This window comes from Lutjanus erythropterus, chromosome 7 (genome assembly GCF_056507025.1).
Source record: "Lutjanus erythropterus isolate fLutEry1 chromosome 7, fLutEry1.hap2, whole genome shotgun sequence".
NCBI classification, from domain to species: Eukaryota; Metazoa; Chordata; class Actinopteri; order Lutjaniformes; family Lutjanidae; genus Lutjanus; species Lutjanus erythropterus.
In genome coordinates, this window is record NC_139323.1 from 12,572,153 (window position 1) to 12,590,713 (window position 18,561).

The 18,561-nt window shown below is 38.8% G+C and overlaps 1 protein-coding gene across 5 annotated transcripts; it reads right to left on the reverse strand.

Annotated features, from left to right (window-relative positions):
- Positions 1 to 109: 109 nt before the first annotated feature.
- Positions 110 to 14,993, reverse strand: exoc1 (exocyst complex component 1). Of its 5 annotated transcripts, XM_084722765.1 has the most exons (21): positions 14,887 to 14,993; positions 13,547 to 13,678; positions 13,333 to 13,463; positions 13,071 to 13,230; positions 12,745 to 12,762; positions 10,914 to 11,101; positions 10,562 to 10,789; positions 10,195 to 10,327; positions 9,979 to 10,088; positions 8,606 to 8,674; positions 7,774 to 7,923; positions 6,788 to 6,896; positions 6,103 to 6,147; positions 5,564 to 5,727; positions 5,337 to 5,450; positions 3,673 to 3,752; positions 3,304 to 3,532; positions 2,997 to 3,180; positions 2,710 to 2,909; positions 1,482 to 1,676; positions 110 to 561 (listed from the first exon to the last, which is right to left on the reverse strand). In XM_084722765.1, exons 2-21 carry the CDS (start codon positions 13,668 to 13,670, stop codon positions 409 to 411), a joined length of 2,784 nt encoding a protein of 927 aa, XP_084578891.1. In that variant the 5' UTR covers positions 13,671 to 13,678; positions 14,887 to 14,993; the 3' UTR covers positions 110 to 408. The 5 variants fall into 5 exon arrangements, with proteins under 5 accessions (XP_084578891.1, XP_084578892.1, XP_084578895.1 ...); XM_084722766.1 differs by lacking the exon at positions 12,745 to 12,762; XM_084722769.1 differs by lacking the exon at positions 8,606 to 8,674.
- Between the last annotated feature and the right edge of the window lie 3,568 nt (positions 14,994 to 18,561).

The following is an 18,561-nucleotide window of genomic DNA, read 5'->3' on the forward strand; positions in this document are numbered from 1 at the left end:
AGAGAATCAGTCAACTCCATGGAGTGGGTGGATTCAAAAGTCTGGACCCAGGCAACCAATGTCATGTACTTGACAATAAAATAAATACAAATATTTGTTATAGTATTGCATGGGTCAGCAACTGTGAATTTATTATGTACATATGGCATAAAGAAATAACAAAAATATAACAAACAATAAAGTACTTCAAGCAGAGTTGTTGAATTTCAGAGGAACAGGCACACACATAATGCAGAGTTATCTGCACCACTGTTCACTGTACAAATCCCTTTCAGTAAAACAGACAAACACACATACAGGAAATGTTTCATTTTCCATAAAACAAAAACGGTTTGTGAGTAGCTAGTTTATCATCAGCCAGTGTGAGGCAGTAGTGAATTACTGTTGAAACGGTGCATAGCAGCTGGACTAGTGAGACTGAGCAATGCTGGAGAAGTACTCCAACATGTCCTGGATAGTAAACTCCATGGTGATTCCAGATCCAGGGTAGCATCTGCCGATCAAACCTTCAAAGTGCTTGTACTGACGGATGAACTCATCTTGCATGGAGTGCCACACAACCTGGTGGATAAAAAGTGAAACTGTTAAACGAGGAAATGAGGACTTTGACACCACTGAACAGTTGAGCAGAACCTTTAAAGGGACTGTTAGGATTATTTGCTGCTGGGTTGTGTAAGGTAGTTGTACACAATAGTCAGAGTATTACCTACAGCACACCTCCAGTTTGGAGAAGCAGAAATGAACTATGCAATTAACTAATGTGAATGGGGTCAGCAACAAAAGCTATTTTCACCACTTAAAATCTACCTGAACAAAAAAATCAGTATCAAGTGTACTCTATATTTAGAATATTTTCACCAGTTTACCTTGCAGTCAGACAGCCTTTTCCAATAGGACAACGGCCTTATATAAGCCAAATATTGCTTTCTCCAAACCATCCAAACTACATGGGTGTAATCAGTAATTTTACCTTGCATCTGTTAGTTTGTCTTATTACGTGACTTTTGAGTTTTAAAAAGGATGGCTTGGATTCACCAAAGTCACACAATAACACAAACAATCTATCTGATCGAGGCACTGGTAGACCAGCAAGTCCTGTGTTCTGCAAAGCAAAATTATTGATTTTGCCATTCAAGTCTGGTTGGTTCGGAGAGAGCAATATTTGTCTTCAATAGCAGCGGTTTCCCATCAGAAAAAGCTGTCTGACAGCAAGGTAAAGCCATAAAAATATTCCAAATATAACATACACTTAAACTGATGATGATTGTCATTTTTAAGGTGGCTTAAATATGTTTTGCTGCTGACCCTGTCCACAGCAATAAACTGTTTAGCTTCCTACCCATGACTCCTTTTGCTTCCTCAAACCGGGGGCTGTGGTGACGGCTGTCTACTGTAGGTAATACTCTGGCTATAATGAAGTACCTCATACAACCCCACATCAAACAATCCCAACTGTCCTTTTAAAACTTTAACCCTCTCACCTGTAGCAGACTCTCCTCCTCACACAGATGTTTGTCAACCTTCTTGTAAAGGTTGTCCAGTCCCTTTTTCACCTCTTTGCCAGGATACTCTTTGATAACTTTACGCAGCTCTTGTTTGTTGAAGGCCAGCTGGTAGCTCACCTCCTCCTCACGAACGCCCTGGGCCACACGTGCCTCAACTCCTTCAAAGAAATGCTGCAGGGGAAAAAAAAAAACGTTTTGCAAAACTTGCACTTGAGAAATCTGAGGTGGCAGAAAGAACATATACCCAAACGTGATAATTACCAGGTGCTGGACAGAAGTACATGTCAAAAAAGTGGGGAAAAGTGCCTGCACATGGGATAATGCTCCCATGAACACTAATTAATACATTTGTGACATCTCGGGTGCTGAAGAAGGGCTTGCATCTGAAACATCACGCGTATCAATAAAAAAGTTCATGCGAGTATTATCCAGTATGTGGAACCTACGTTTCCTTTTTCCTTATCTGAGGTAGAGAGAAATCAGCCCCAGAATCCTTTAAAAAAATCTGTTTTGTGGGCTGCAGAGGTTGGGGAAACTTTATAACCTTCTTGAAATGCTGTCTCTGACATTTTCTTAATTCTTTGCCCAATCTTGTAAATTCAGCAAATGTAAAACACAAAGTTATTCCTTTCTTTGTATTAAAAACTGTGTCAGTTTTACTGAATAGATTGATATTGGCCTAGCACAGCTATATCGGTCCATATCGACATTTTTCTTGATTCAAGCTGTTCTATTTGTTTTTTATACATAGTTATTAAAAATACCAGTGAAAATTTACTGTTTTAGTGATCTGATGCCATTTTGGATTTTATATACATATATTAAGAATATTTGTCTGATATCTCATGTTTTTCCATCTACCCTACCTTAATAATGGTATCATCCCCAAAAGTCCAGTATCGGTCAGGCCCTTGTCAGTTTGTCACAGTGTGTTGTAGTACTGATGTGTACGCTGCAGATCAGCTGCACAGTAACTTTTTACTGAACATCATTTTTTTCCCACTGCAGAACAGCTTTCACTTTTTCATGCATTTCTGTTGGACGATGCATCTTTTGGAGCTTTCATGGCACAGAGTGTTTTTCAGCCTACGACAATCTATAGCACATCTTATGTTAGATAAAAACAAATACCTCTATCAGTGTTATGTTGTGTACAGATGTTACATTTACACCTGCCTAAGATCTGAACACAATGCGAACTTACGTTGAGTTTTTCCAGAGGCTGGCCCAGAGAGTTGATTACATAGGACTGCAGATGGTCTGTGTATTTGTGTTTGGCCTCTCTCCTCTCTGCGTCCAGGCAGGAGATCTTTAGACGTGACAGTGTGGAAAAGATGTGGTGGAAGTTCTCCATCATTACAACGTCCCGCGGCGTCTTCTGGCTTTCGTTGGCAACTTTCTCCACTGAAAAGACAGAAAATATTTGTAACTCTGTTTCCACATCGTATATAGCTAATAAGTGGGTGCTTCTGGCTGACCAGTGGCTCTCACCGTTCATGAAGACGGCCCTGATGAGTTTGACATAAGCTTTATCCAGGTCCCCTCGGCGCTCTGCGTTTCGGAAGATTGTTTCAGCCAGCTCCGCAAACTCCTCAAACCCAGTAACAAAAGGCAGGATACCAACTTTGCTTTTCTTCGAAATCTTCACTTCCTCCATCTGTCTGATCTGACCAGACTGTGAGGCAAAGACAGATCATATCAAATTCATAACATAATATGTAATAATTTTGTGAAAAGCAACCAGACATTTTAATTTTCAGAAGACTAGAATTCTTATCTTCATTTTGACTCTACTCACAATGCATTTGTCAAAGTTCCTCTTGACAGTGACCAGCACATTTCCCAAAGTAGTGCTGAGGTATGAGGCCGGGTCAACGTTCTCAGCTGTCCACACATGGTGACTCATCTTCACCAGCATGTAGAGCGAGTTGAAGCTGTCGATCTTGTCGCCCAGAGCGATGAGACTGTTGAGCTCTGTCTCAATGCTCTGGAAGATTTTATTCATCATCAGCCGTACCATGTCTTTCCTTGAGTCACCAAAAAAAGTGAACAAGACAGAAAGTTGAGGAGAAAAAGGGCAGTGACAAGTGAAACAAGCACAAACATGAATAATGTTTCTGACAGTGAAGACGGGTTGTATTCACAGAAACGACGTAAAACTACTCACTCTGATGACAAGGAGTGTCTGTGTTCAGCCTGGGGAGGCATTCTTGATGGCGTGCCTCCATCTGTTTCCTCTGTTTCAGGCTGACGAGAAAAGAGACATAAAACATTACAAACCCAAACAAACAACTGCTGACATATAGATGAACGATGCTTTAACTGAAAACACGCCAGTGTCTGTTATTTCTGTGTTATATGTCTCACTCAGGCAAGACAAATGTTCCAATCTCAGATTCAACCACACATGAATACAACTAGTGAGTGAGGGCTGCACCTAAAGATGATGTTTTATTGATTAATCTAAGAATTATTTTTTCAATTAGTCAAAATGACTACAACTAATTTATCAAGTATTCGAAAGATTATTTTTTTATTACTCAATAAATATAACAATTAATTTACCCAAAATAACTATCAAAAACTTATTAGAATAAAGATGAATAATGATAAAAGAAGCATATTTTAAAATTTGCTTTATTTCAAAATCACTGCTGTGTAATAATAATAACAATAATAATAATAATAATAATAATAATAATAATAATAATAATAATAATGGACCATATATGTGAGATATAGAGCTGTATAATAAAAAATTTAACAATAAAACTGCAATTATTGTGACTGAAATTGCGATATGCAATACGATTAGTGGGAATTATCATTTTTGCATTACAATTTTCATTTTTACTGGGGTCTGTACCAAACATGTTTTCTTCCATCTGAAGAACAGGATTTTTAGGTCAGGGCATCTCTGTTATAATGCTGTTTCGTCACACATTTTTCCTTTTTCAAAAAATGCAATTTGATACTGGTTCTTCGATTTTGGATACTGCACTTGGCCATATTGTGATTCCAATAATATTGTGATTAATTGTGCAGCCCTTGTCAGATGCCTGATCAGAAAAATACTGGACCTCAAATTCAAAAGTATTCCTGCAACATATACATTAATTTAATCACTACATGTCACAGCAGCTTTTTCCCTGAACTGGAGAATCAGTTTCTAAATACTGAAATACTATAAAGTTATAAAATGGTTTGGCATTGATTTTTTTCTTATGTAATTGTGCTTTTAAAGCCTCTATTTGATAAGACACCTAAAGTTAGGAGAGAAAAGGGGGAAGAGAGAGTGGTGTAATATATAGTTGAGACAGTCACAGGCTAATGTATATTAGTGTGTGGCAAGGGAAATAATTAAATGATTTACAGACTGTAACAACAGTTTGTAACATTAGTTTAAGGACTTTCTCTCTCTCATACATGGCTGTTAATGTAAGCAGAAATGATAAAACAGACAAATACATTAGATGACACATGGTGTTACGTTAATGTTAACAGCAGTCAGGTAGAAATTACTTTTAACATGGCAATGACAAAGAAATATCTAGAAAATCAATTTTAAGTGACTCCTAAAAGAAACATGTTCTGCGTGTTTATAATTTTAATATATCATGCCTGGGTGGGGACAAAGACTAAACAGAATGGTGCTGTTTTGCTGTCGCCGCCATCTTGAGAAACCACTCCGGTGCTTTTAAATGTTCGTGCATAGCTGCTGTACTGAATTGTTTGGTTACTGTCAACGAGTCATCTCAGCACTACTAAAGTGAAACAGTAGTAGTATTCTTGCAGATCATAGTTATTTCCAATAACTGATTCTGGATTTACCTGAGCAAGAGGAGGTGTAACTGTTGGGTGCTGCTGCAGCTTAAAGAACTTGCTAATGAAGTCTTGTTCTGCAAGACACAGAGGCTCCAGCTCACTGAGGACCTGCTCAAATATCTGAAAAAGAGAGATACTTTCCATTTTATCTATCAATACAGAGATGTGAACACGGTTTAATTTCCATTCCACATTCAATGGTTTAATTATATCTTTGTATTCTACAGCGTCACCTTGTCAAACTTGGTTCTGTCGGCCACGTCCAGGTCGGAGGCGGACATGTTGCCCATGTCCAGCAGCGAGGAAGACTGGGAACGCCGGCTGTTGGAGCCCTGCACTGTCAGCTTGTTCAGGCTCGAGGTAGAGCCTGTCAGCTTCCCAGAGCTGCCATGAAGGCCTAACATGGCATGACAAATACAACGGCATTCAGTGTCACATGTTTAGAGAGAATTAATCAAACTGCTGGTGCATCCAAGTCAATTATGACACCATTCAAAAAACCGGGCATCAAAAATTACACAGATGGCAATGGTTAGCTTTTTTAGGCATTCATCATAGAAACAGAATATGTGATGATGCATTCAGCGATGAAGACAAACCAACCAGGTACATGGCAAAGTACAGGGTTGGTAGATCTCAAAGTTGAATGTATCGGGTTAGCGAGGGGCTTTGAGCAAAGGGTTCCTTTTTAGTGCAGCTACGTAAGGCACGGTGGTAAGAAGCAGAGTGGGTCATTGATAGTGGAATAGCTCTATCCAAATGTCATACTTACTTTCTGTTTCCTGTTTGAGTGCACTCTCTTTCCGCGGAAGCGTGGCTGCAGCCAGTTAAAAAGGCAGGCATCAAAGACAGAGACAGGTTAGGCTTAAAACATGCAGCATGGGGAGGGGGTGAGGCTAGATGTTAGATGTACGAAGTTACATATATGCTGACGTGCGCTGTAGAGGCTCAGGACAAACCTTTGGAAAACAAAGTCTTTGTTTTATTTTGTTTTCAGCAGGAAAAGCTAATACAGAATGCAGAAAGCAGAGTTCTATAATTGTGCCAAAACCAAAGCTCAACCAAGAGTCCTACTTAGATTTTAAATATTCATAAGAGTAGAGAATGAATGTGAGAAAAAAGAGACATCATCAAAAGATAAAACAAGGGGCAGGACTTGAGCACTTTGGAAGCACACTTAAGTTGGGAAAATATGCATTTGGTAATAGAAGTGATGCAGAAAAGGTTGTAAGAGAGAAAGATCCTTGTTTCATTATTCATACATGAATATCCCATTAAATTCTGTGTGATGGTACAAAATAATCTCATTGTCTTTGAGTGAACTACATGTTACTAAAAAGAAGAGGGAAAAGACACATACAGATGTTACTAAAAACTCCCAATCACACATAATAACCGCAGAAGACAAACGTGCTCCATGTTTTTGTTCTAACAGGCAGGTGAGTCACAGTTCTTACCAAACTTGCCCTTGGCCTCCTTGGTTGTACCCGCCATCTTGATCTTGGCCACCTCAAAGAAGTCTTTGATTTCTCGTTCATATAATCTGCTCATGTAGTCAACATACGTCTAAAAAAAAGGAGATGACATTTGTTTAGATTCTTAGAGTCAAACCACCACAGACTTTGAGTGTTCTGTATTGTTAAGCAGTAAATGCTGATGCTGCTTGCTTGTCTGTACGCTCAGTATGAAGTTAATAAAATGATTTCAGTGTGTATCAGTATGTTTTTTTTTTAGAACATTTTCATCTCATTTTATCCATATTACGATAACAATAACTGTAACAATTTTGGTTACTATAATTGTGATACAAATATTTGTACCATTTCATCTCTAGTGCTGGCTCTAGCTTTGTATCTGCGGTTATAAAGATTTTCATGAAATTAAATCCCATTTTTGATATATTTTTTATGGCATGCATTTTTTGGCAATAGCTAGTCACTGTATTTACTTCTCTATATAGTAATTTTCATTGTTAATGGCAGTCTGGCATTCCAGCGCTGGATTTAAATTACTTTCATAAATCCCCAACATGCCAAGTTGACTTGAAAGACGTCATTATATCATGTTTTTAGCCTAAATCTTCACTGCAGATCATTAACTTTGAGCCACGTTCCCATGCGTGTGTAGACCATCTGAACTGGGTGTGTGTGATGTGATGGTGTTTGTGCACAAGTGAATGGGCTTTAGGAGACTTGGATTACACCAGACAAGCAGTGTGGAGGCATTTTAAGATTTTTTAAAGTTGTTTCTTTAGCCTGAAAGCTGGTCACCATTCACTTCAATTGTCTGGGTGATTCTGCAACACTGTTTTCCTGTGACACTCCAGCAAAAAAAACAACTAAACCTAAACTTCAACTGGTATGAGGATAAGTAGATAATGTCTGAATTTAAATTTTTTGGGTGAACTATCCCTTTAAGTACTTTGTCAGATAACATCACTGACCCTGGACAGGCCCTCATATTTCTCCCTGTGGGTGTTCTTCAGCCACTCCATGAGCTTGGCGTAGCGCAGCAGGTCTCTGTGGAGGGGGCTGTGTTTGGGCAGGGTCAGCTCAGCTGTGTGCTGTGACAGGGTGGAGCTCTGGTCGTGGCCCTGAGCGACAGAGTGAGGAGAGGCAATTAGTGATGCATTCAATAAAAAAAATGTTAGTGTAGACTAACCTAACACTGAAGCCCATTCCATCTTTCTGTTTACACACAAACACACACAACACATGAAAAATATCTATCTTGCTTCCCATCACAAACATCTGTAAATGGGATACGTTACCTCAAATGACCACAAATCCAGATGTCGTCAGCGTAGTGAACATACTGCTCAATTCAAAATTCCACCACTTCTTCAGCTCAACTTATTGACAAGCTCATTGAAAAGCTCTTACTGCCATACTGATGTTCTCCTCAATTCCCCTCATTGTTACCTTGTTCAGTACCTACTGCTTGCAGATATAAGACATGCACGCAGAGCAGACAGGCACAGGATTTTATGACATGACGCCTTTTGCAACAATGCCAAGTTAGCACCCAAACCCTTGAAAAGCCCTAAGCTGAATGCAGACAGTTGGTGGAGGAGGAGAAAGATGAGCGGTGCCTCTTCAGCTTTGATATCGAATGAGAGATGTTAAGTAGTTAGAAACATATCCCATGCAAGAAACAACAGGCTATGGTAGGCCTGAGGTCTCTGATGTAATGACATGTAAGTTGGAGTGAGGTGTGAGAGGTCAAACATTAGCAAAGAGGGGGCAAGTGGGGGTTGCTGTGAGGGTAGTACTCACTGGAAGTGACAGACAGGAGGACCTATAGAACTGAGGGATGGTCATTTTGAAGTGACTGAAGTGGTTGAACTGACACAGAGACAGAGAGCAGAGTGGGATGATTCAACGTGAGCAACACAGAGAGTCAAGAATAGGAGGGGAACAACGAGAAGGAAACAACACAAAGGAAGCCCAGGAAGAGAGTTACAGCTAAACAGGAAGTCCACGAGGGGGGAGTGAGCCTGGAAAAGAAGAGGGGTGAGTGCAGCTCTCACTGGCGAAGCAGACTCACACTGGCAGTGTTAAGACAAAACCTCAAATAAGCATTATTAGCAAGATAAAGTACTTACTGCAATGAACTGCCCCCGGTGTGTGATACACAACATTAATTTTAAAACAGTTTGGACGCTGTGTATAATGTCAATAAGAACAGAATACAATGATTTGCAAATCCTTTTCAGTCTATATTTAATCAAATACAAGAAAAAGAAAGAACATGTAATGTTTAAACGGATTAATTTTATTTATTTCCCTGCTTATTTCAGCAAGACAATGTCAAGACACACATTTTGCATGTGTTACAAGAGCACAGAGTAAAGAGTTCATAGTAAAAGAATGAGGGGGCTAGACTGGCCCACCTGCAGTCCAGACCTGTCTCCCACCGACAAGGTCTGCTGCATTATGAAGCACAGAATACAACAGATAACCTGGACTATCAAGCAAGAATACAAAAGATTTTCACTATTAGTAGTTCAACAATTTGTGTCCTCAGTTCCCAAACACTTACTGAGTGTTGTTAAAAGAAAAAGTGGTAAACACGGCGCTGTCCCAGTTTTCTTTTGGAAAGTGTTGCAGGCATCAAATTGAGAATTAGTGCATATTTAGAAAAAATCAGTTTGAACAATAAATATTTTGTCTTTGTACTGTATTCAATTGAATATAGGTCAAAAAGGATTTGCGAATCATTGCATTCTGTTTTACACAACATCCCAACTTTTTTGGAATAGTGGTTGTATCATTATATACACCATTATTAGAATTTTTAATTCTAATGCAACAATGTGTCAGCAGAATTTTACTGTTGTAGCTGCTCCAAGTGGAACTGGTTACAATTATTTAATATACAGTTTGTAATTTAGTCCACTGATTCCCAACACAGGGATCAGGCTCCCAGTAGTGGGTCACCAGATGTTACTTTCTTACTTACTCCCCACAGAGTTTATAGCAGCTTGTGTAGATATTTAATTCACTAGGGATCAACAACAACATCCGACAGTAAATCAGTACAATAAAGCCTTAAAGGACATTCTGTAATATAAAGTAGCGCTACACTAACTGTACACTGAAAACTTTCCAACATGTTACACTCCTTGTAATAAAAGTGTTCCTGTTACCTGGTGAACAAACACATTGTTGAGGTGATTGGTGAGGCGGCGAGCGAAGGTGTCTCTCAGCTCAGCGAACAGGAACTGTTGCTGTGTCACAGCCATCAGTTTGTCGTGGCCTATGGGAGGAAAATGACAACACTTAATGACAACAGCTTTTACCCACACTCAAGATAATTTGCATCTGGTTTTGTTCATCAACAAGCAAATGTGTTATAAACTAACCTGGTCGGAGGGCCACGTTCATGCACTGCAGAAGAGCCTCAGAGGCATTGATACAGGCCTCGATACCTTTAGGAGAGGTCAGGTCTCCCTCCTGTAAGGCTCTGATGTGTCCCTTGGACAGGTCCATGTAGTTCTGCATGAACAAAGACAGACCACAGTCATCAAACAACGCCAAGCAACTAAATTAGTTTTAAAGCTTAACATCTGACAAACAGGAAAAAACAAACAAACAAATGTTTCCACTTTCAAATAGGTTTATGGAGAACACAATATTTTAACAAATCAAGACAATACTTTTGAACAAAAATCAGCTTTCAGCGTGTTATTTTCCTCAGTAATCACAGAATAATTCAAACGTGCTGCTCACCACTAAGAACTGGATCTCATCCAGCAGTTTGCCGTTGTTGGTGTTGCTGATCTGGATGAGACGGTTGCTCTGTGAGATCTGGTCCATCTGCTCCTTGACGCTCTGGAGCATCTCCTCATAGCTGCTCAGCTTTCCCTCAATGGTGTCCACCTCACCCAGCGCCTCGTCCAGCAGCTGCATCAAGATGTTGACCTGCTTCTCCGATGCCATGATGGACTGGATGTTGGCCTTGAAAAAGCAAACAATGCAGAGGGTATTAATGACTTTTTGTTTTTTTAAGGTAGTCTTGCCATCCAAACAACATCTTTTATACTTTTCATTGTATTTTTAATTCAGCAGTTTCTCCACTCACCCCATCTAGAACCTGCAGCTCCCTGGAGAGCTGCTCTGCGAAAGCCTCAGCGTTAGAGATGGCATACTCGCACATCTCCATCATGCTCTCGATGTCCTGTTCCTCACGGGTGCTCAGCTCCTGGTAGTCGTCCAGAGCATCCTCATCGCCCCCCGCAACACTCTGACTCTCACCACTTGGCACAGATTCTAATCCCACAAAGAAGAGAGGGAAACGCATGTTGAAGAATAACACAAACACAAAGTTCAAGACACATTCTGGCACCAACACATCCGTTTTTGTACACCTCTTCTAAGAGCGACTAGAGACAAAAATACATTTGGTAAAAGGGAGCGGCAGTTAAAGCACATGAGATAGATTGTAAAATTGCACACATTTACCGCCAGTTACTTGTTTTCTACCAGTGATTTAAAGAAGTACGTCTGCAATCTGAAATAGCTTTATCAGGCTCTCTGTTTGTTCAGGCTGATAAAAAAAAACTGACAAAGCTCTGTAAGTCAAATTAAAGTACAACAACTGCACTTTACTCTGCGCTGGAAAAATCAGAAGCAATATAAGATACAACTTTCTATCAAATTATAGGCAGAGTACAGTCATGGACACATATCAGTAAATAATTGTATGAATTAAGGTGGAATGGAAAAGTAAAAAAGCTAAATGTGAAGTAAAAACACAAGCTAAATGTGTGTTATGATGAAAAAAATGAATCATGCCACTCCATATTTGGTGTCAGAGAATTCAAACAGAAGGAACATAAAGGGATAGTTCAGATTATTTGAAGTGGTTTTATATGAGGTACCTATTGATAGTCAGTGTATTACTACAGTAGATGGTGATCGACACACCCCCAGTTTGTAGAAGGAGCAGGAGTACTGGTGTAACACATGAAGCAATGAACTGCTGTGGACAGGGTCAGCAGCAGAAAAAAATCTACATCAGTTTAAGTGTGTGCTATATTAAGAATATTTTCACCAGACAGCCATTTATAAGCAAAATCTCACTCACTCTAAAGTCACCAGATTCCATCGACAAAATCAGTCATTTTACTTTGCAGAACACAGGAGCTGCTGGTCTGTTGGTGCCTCGGTTAGTTAGACTGTTAGTGTTACTGCGTGACTTCAGTGTTCTAAAAGGTTAGTTTAGATTCACCAAAGTCACAAAATAACGCGAACAAACTAACCGATTAAGGCAACAGTAGAACACCAACTCCTATGTTCTGCAAGGTACAATTACTGTTTTTGCCAAAGGAGTCATATTGAGTGAGATAAAACAATATTTGGTTTATATAAGAGATATTTGTCCATCAGAAAATTCTGTCCAATAGCAAAGTAAAGTGTTGAAAATAATCTTAATATAACGTACACATAAATTGATATTGATATTTTTAAGTGGGGGGCGGCACTGCTGCCTCACAGCTCAGTGTCAGCTGGGACAGGCGACCTAGGTCCATCTTTTTTTTTAAGGTTATTTTTTGGGCTTTTGCCTTTATTTAGATAGGACAGCTGAAGATATGACAGGAAAAGGGGAGAGAGAGAGGGGATGACACGCAGCAAATGTGCTGCAGGCGGGAATCAAACCAGGAGCCGCTGCAGAGGACTGATAGCCTCAACACATGGTGCGCACGTTCTACCAACTGAGCTGTAGGGGTGCCCCCTACTTCCATTTACTGGCGCTAATACAGTGACTATCGATAAGTACCTCATACAACCCAAGTTCTAATAATCTGAACTGTTCCTTTACAGGAGGTGAGAGTCTCTAATGAGAATGGTAGTTGGGGGTCATGAGATAACAATGGAGAGGAGTGAGGAGGGGGAAGTTAAGTCCTACCAACCTTCCGCTTTAGGAAGTTCTGGCCAGAGAAAGTTTAAGAGAGAAAAGTGAGAATAAAGAAGAATTTAAATAGAAAGCCATACCACAAACCAAGATACAAAGAGGAGGTTGAACACTTTCTTTAAACGTGCTAGTAATAAATAAAATCAACCAAAATCCTGCAGAGATTCTCACTTCTGGGCTAAATTAGAATACCTCAAACATGACCAGCACACACTTATTGGTTTAAGAGAGAAAGACAGGCTTTAAACAAATATAATCAAATCATGAAAAGAGGCATGCGTCACAGGGGAGGCTACAGAAAGAACAGAGAGAGCATTTCCACACCTTCCAGCAGCTGAGCACTGACATTCACAAACTCCACCTTCTTCCTCAGGTAGCGCTGGTTCAGCTTCCAAATGCACGAGATGAAGGAGTTTTTTTCTGCAGTGCTGCTGGCCAGCCACCGGTACACCTTCTCAAAATGAAGGTCAAACTCAGGATTTTCCTAAACCATGACAGTAAAAGAGATTATATGAGCACTGAATGATTTATAACAACTGAAAGAGGTTATGCGTGGAAAAACTGAAAGATACGTCAGTTTTCTGACCTTGCTGGCATCTTTGGCATCTACTTCTGTCAGATCTCGGAGCTCCCATGTCTGCTGTCGTTTGTAAAAGTCCCCTTTATCAGATTTCTTCACCTTAACTACTTTTACCTGGACAGGCCTCTCTGTGGTAACTGGAAGAGAAAAGCACATTATTTCAGAAACATTTACTTTAGTTTATCATTTCAATTTTTAAACAACTGTTAAATGCAGTTACCTGTTGCACACAAGAAGCAGTTCTTCTTTTTCTTTCCTGCCTTGCAGACATTAACAATGCCGAGCAGACGCTCGTCATTGGGTGTGAAGATGTCCCTCTGGAGAGCATGCTTGATGGCTGTCATGGTGGATGCTGTCATACAGTACATAGTAAGTACTTATTATTATGATCATAAGGGAAACACATCCATTCAAACTGCATAAACACACACCATGAAGTTGAATTTATATGTCATTTTACCTTAAAAAAAAAACACTTTCCTCTACAGTATCAGATAACTAAAGTAATTTTAAGACAAGTCATTCATAATTTTACCCTCATTTTAGTTTAGTGTAGTTTATTAGGAACTACATCAGCTACAGCAGTGGTTCCAAAACCTTGTGCCAACTATTTTAGTTATGCTGTGCTATTTCATGACAAACATACATTATTATTGCAGAACTTTTCAGTTATTATAACAGTTCTTGGTCCACACTCATTTCCCAATACAGAGGCAAATACCTTAAAAAATTATATGAAAACCTTCCATCAAAAGTAACCCCAGTTGTGGTTGTTTACAGATCCCCACCTGCACTCTCTAACTTTGCCTCTGATTGGCTAGTAGGCTACCTTTGCTCCTAACAATACACTAGTCCAAATAAATAATATTTAATGATTTAATACATAGATAGTATTCAGCTGTGTAAAGTTCATTGAAGTACTTTTCCTTACAAATTCTTAATTTCACATCGTAGTCATAACTATAAGTAAAATATAATCAAACTACGGCATTTAAGTTAATTCTAACATAAATACTTATGTTGATGCTATGGGACACACATATTAACCTAATATTGACTTAATTTCATGCACATAAATTAAACGCGTTGTTCTTTGATGTGTTACTGTCTTCATGTTATTCTGGAAGGAGGTTATCTTCATGTGAATAAACGACTTATGTCTCTTCAGGCAGTCTTCTACCGGTAACCAGCTAACAGGGACTGTTGCTATTAACTCCACAACAGTGATCAGAAAACACCACAAGGTCTAAAAACACTGTTTTAAAGTCAGCTACCGGTGCTGACAACTGCTAGGCTACACTGAAGGCAGCACCCAGAGACGCTTCCTAAAATAACTGCACTGATGTCCTCTCTCTCTGTGTGTTAGCCTCCTGGCTAATGACGGTTCTCCTAGCTTGAGAGAGCTAGCTACTGTTAGCATCACATCGCTTGTTGCACAAAACAGCCAAAGATCGTGACTACATCAGCGAAATGTTCGATAAAACTATTGTGAATTTTCAGCCGAAATGCACTCTGGATGAATTCTGACATGAGATATATAAAATCATAAGTAGCCACTACCTTGTTTTGTCAGCCCACCAGTCCTCTGCAAAGCACCGCCCTCTCGCTTCCTGGTTCAAAGACGGAGCTGTCATGTGACAGCGACGGTGTCAACATCCACATCCACCCTGATCCACCCTCGTTGCGGCACGCAGAAAGGGGCGGGGTCATACGTGGGCGGGACTGAACATCCGGTCGCAACTGGAGGATGAGTGTGTCCTATATAGCACCATCTGCTGGACGACTATAAGAAGCACAAGATACAAATCTACTCAATTAATATTACGGCAACTTTTATTTAATACATATCTCCACTAAGTAAATGCATAAATATATTTTAAACATACATTTTATTTTATTAAAAAATTACAAGATTTTTTGTTTTATTTCTGTTGTTTTATTTTTTTCTTTATTATTCTTTTTCACTTGTAAATATTTTATTTTCATATTTTAGGGACCAGTTATTAAACAAACATTAATAATAACTTTATTTACCAGAAAAAATAAGTAAATATTAAAAGGCCCATAACTAGTTCTAAACTAAAACACTGTTTTAAACTGATTAAATTCAAAATGACTTGCACAGTTTTATTTTTATGTCCAGGACATCCAACAGGCAGGTTTAACTTGTGCTCACTGTTTGTGAGGGAACATGGACTGTTTGTAATATCTAAATCAGGGGTGGACAAACTTTTTCCCTTCAAGAGCCAAAACTGAAACTTACTAAAATTAATCTTAGTCTTGTACATATTCCTAAATTAATATGTGTTCAATCGAATGAGCACAGAGCCAATATGTGGCCAGGCAGTAGTCTAGTATCCTAAAACAGTCCACATTCTAATTATTAATTAGTAATTAACTAGTAATTATTCCAACAAAACCAAATCAAATGTGTATATTTAGAAAAAAAAAGTATTTATTTACCCGATGAATGAACAGGTATTGGGTGTGGACTTTTGGAGGGACTAATTATGAATACTAACGTGGAATGTCATGAGTTCTTTATCATGGTGGTTTATTTTTGGATAGGTTTTAAATTTTTATCCTAACGTGCTGTTTTTGCAAATGTCATGTCACGTATGTTCTTCTTCAGACACCAGGTGGCATTGTTAATCCACATTATAGTTACAGTTTCTGTAAATACCATGTTCCTGCTTGTGTGTTCTGTTCTCACACTCCATCTATGTTTCTGTCAGCTTTTTTAGTGCATTCATGTTTTTATAAACAATAGAAGTGACTTACCATCTACAGCAAGAGTCCACAGAGGACGGAGAGACTGAATGTCAACACAGTCACAGTGTCAACAACACAGTGAGTCAGACATGATGGGAGAAGAAAGTCACAGATTAACAAGTGATCTGCAGACAAGGCCTTGAGGTGCTCTGTCTGTGTTGAAGTTACTGAGCAGAGACAGGCCTGGATTTCCCAGCCGGTGAGCGCTGGCCTGTGCTGTCATCAGCAGTTAAATTCATGGTTTATCGCCGCCTGTGACGTGAGCCTCCAAACACAGCACTACAATGGAAATGTTTCAGAACGTATTCAAAATATATGACGCATGTGTTCATTTTCAGCAGTCATCATGCAGCATAAACTGTCTTGTGTGTTACAGCAGAAACAGAAATATGGAAATAATAATATGGAAATGAGAACACAACTTCCAGTAAGTTAATATATTTGTCCTTCACAGAAAATGGTGGAGGAGTTTACAGTAAGTCCAACCGACACAGGCCTTTCTGAATGGCCATTTTTAGAGATTAAAATCATATACACTGTAAAATCATACAGGAATTTGGTGGAATCAACTGATCACTAACTTTAGTATTCAAGTTCCTTTTACTGAAGTCAATCAAACTTAAAATTTTTACTGTTTATTTCAGAACAGAAATTTAATAGGCCTGCAACTAACAGTTATTTTCATTGTGAATTAATCTGCTGAGCATTTTTTTCCTTTAATCAATTAATCAACCCTGTCACAATCTTATCAGTTGCACAACACACTGTGTGTTTCTGTAACAATTATTTTCATTATCGAGCAATCTGTTGATCATTTTTTCTGTTAATCAATTAGGTGTTTGGTGAAATGATAAGATGGTGTCCAGGCTGATGTCTTCAAATGTCTTGTTTTATCCACAACACAAAGATATTCAGTTTACTGTCAGAGAGGAGTAAAGAAACCAGGAAATATTCACACGCATTTAAGAAGCTGAACCAATTAGTCGATTATAAAAATAGTTGGTGATCAATTTCATAATCAATCAATAATCAAGTCATCAATTATTAGTTTCAGTTCTAGAATTTATAAACATGAATTCTTTTGACTTGAAATGATGAATTGAATGAAAGTATTGGACTGAATTCAGCCAGCAATCGTTTAAGTTTTTACAGAAATGTGATCAGAATATTAACAGACTTCCCAGCATGCATTGTTCGAGTCTTAAATTCATTTGAGACACTTCTTCTTTTTTTTTTCTAAGCTTGAACACGACACATATGATCAAAACTTGCTGTCAGTCTGTCATACATTTTCAAAGCAGTTTCACATATTGTCTTTGTGTTGATGCTGAAACAAAATGTCTCCAACAGGAGCAGCTGAAGTTCTCTGTGTGAAATGAAGAACATTTGTCAGTGTTGTTGGTTCAACTTAATATCTTAAGATAATTGAAGATGTTTTTTCAAGTAAAACTGAATTAATATCAAGTTTATTTAATTTAAAATATATATTTGTTTTGAATCATTACAAAATTACCTCAACTTGTCTTTCAAAATTTGGTCAACTTAAAATTTACAGTAGCCCAGTAGCAAGTATTGAAACTTGTCCAGTCAAACGATACCTGCATTCAATCCTTTTGGTAGCCAGGTCAAGAAAAAAAATTACTATTTATACGGTTTTGCTCACAGCCAATCACAGAAATCGTTCTTCATAAAGACGAACCTTCAAAAGAAGTTACTGAATCAGTAGTGATGTCACTTTAAGCATACTGGTATTGGTGTTGGTATCACACTTTTTCTAAAGGGCAGCATGGTGGTGCGGTGGTTAGCACTGACGCCTTACAACAAGAAGGTTCAGATTTCAAGTCAAATGAGGGGTTTGTAGCTGGGACAGGAACCTCTGTGTGGTTTGCATGTTCTCCTTGTGTCCACATGGGTTCTCTCAGGGTACCGTCCTCCCACAGTCCAAAGACATGCAGGTTAACTGACTCTATAAGTGTGAAGCAAGAGTGATAGTTTGTCTGTATGTGTCAGCCCTGTGATGAACTGACAACTTGTCCAGGGTGCACCCTGCCTCTCGCCTGATGTCAGCTGGGCGAGGCTCCAGCACCCAGCGACCCTGCAAGGACATATGGTGCAACATAACATATTTCCAGGATTTTGACATAGAAATATATTTGAAAACTTTAGGGACTCCCATCCCATGCTGCATACTTATACTGAACAATCTATTTTTTATCATAAAGAGGTACAAAATGGGACTGAGACACACTTAAATGATTATGCACTTCACATACATCTTTATCAAACACTTTCTCTTCATGCTATTTTATTCAAAAATGATCGATTTATATATTATTTCTTACGTATAGACCATTATGTTTGTAAAAAATAGCTCAGTTTTCCAGCCCCACATGTGTAACATACATCTAAATCCCATGCACATCATATTACAAAACAAACACACACCCACACGCACTCACACTA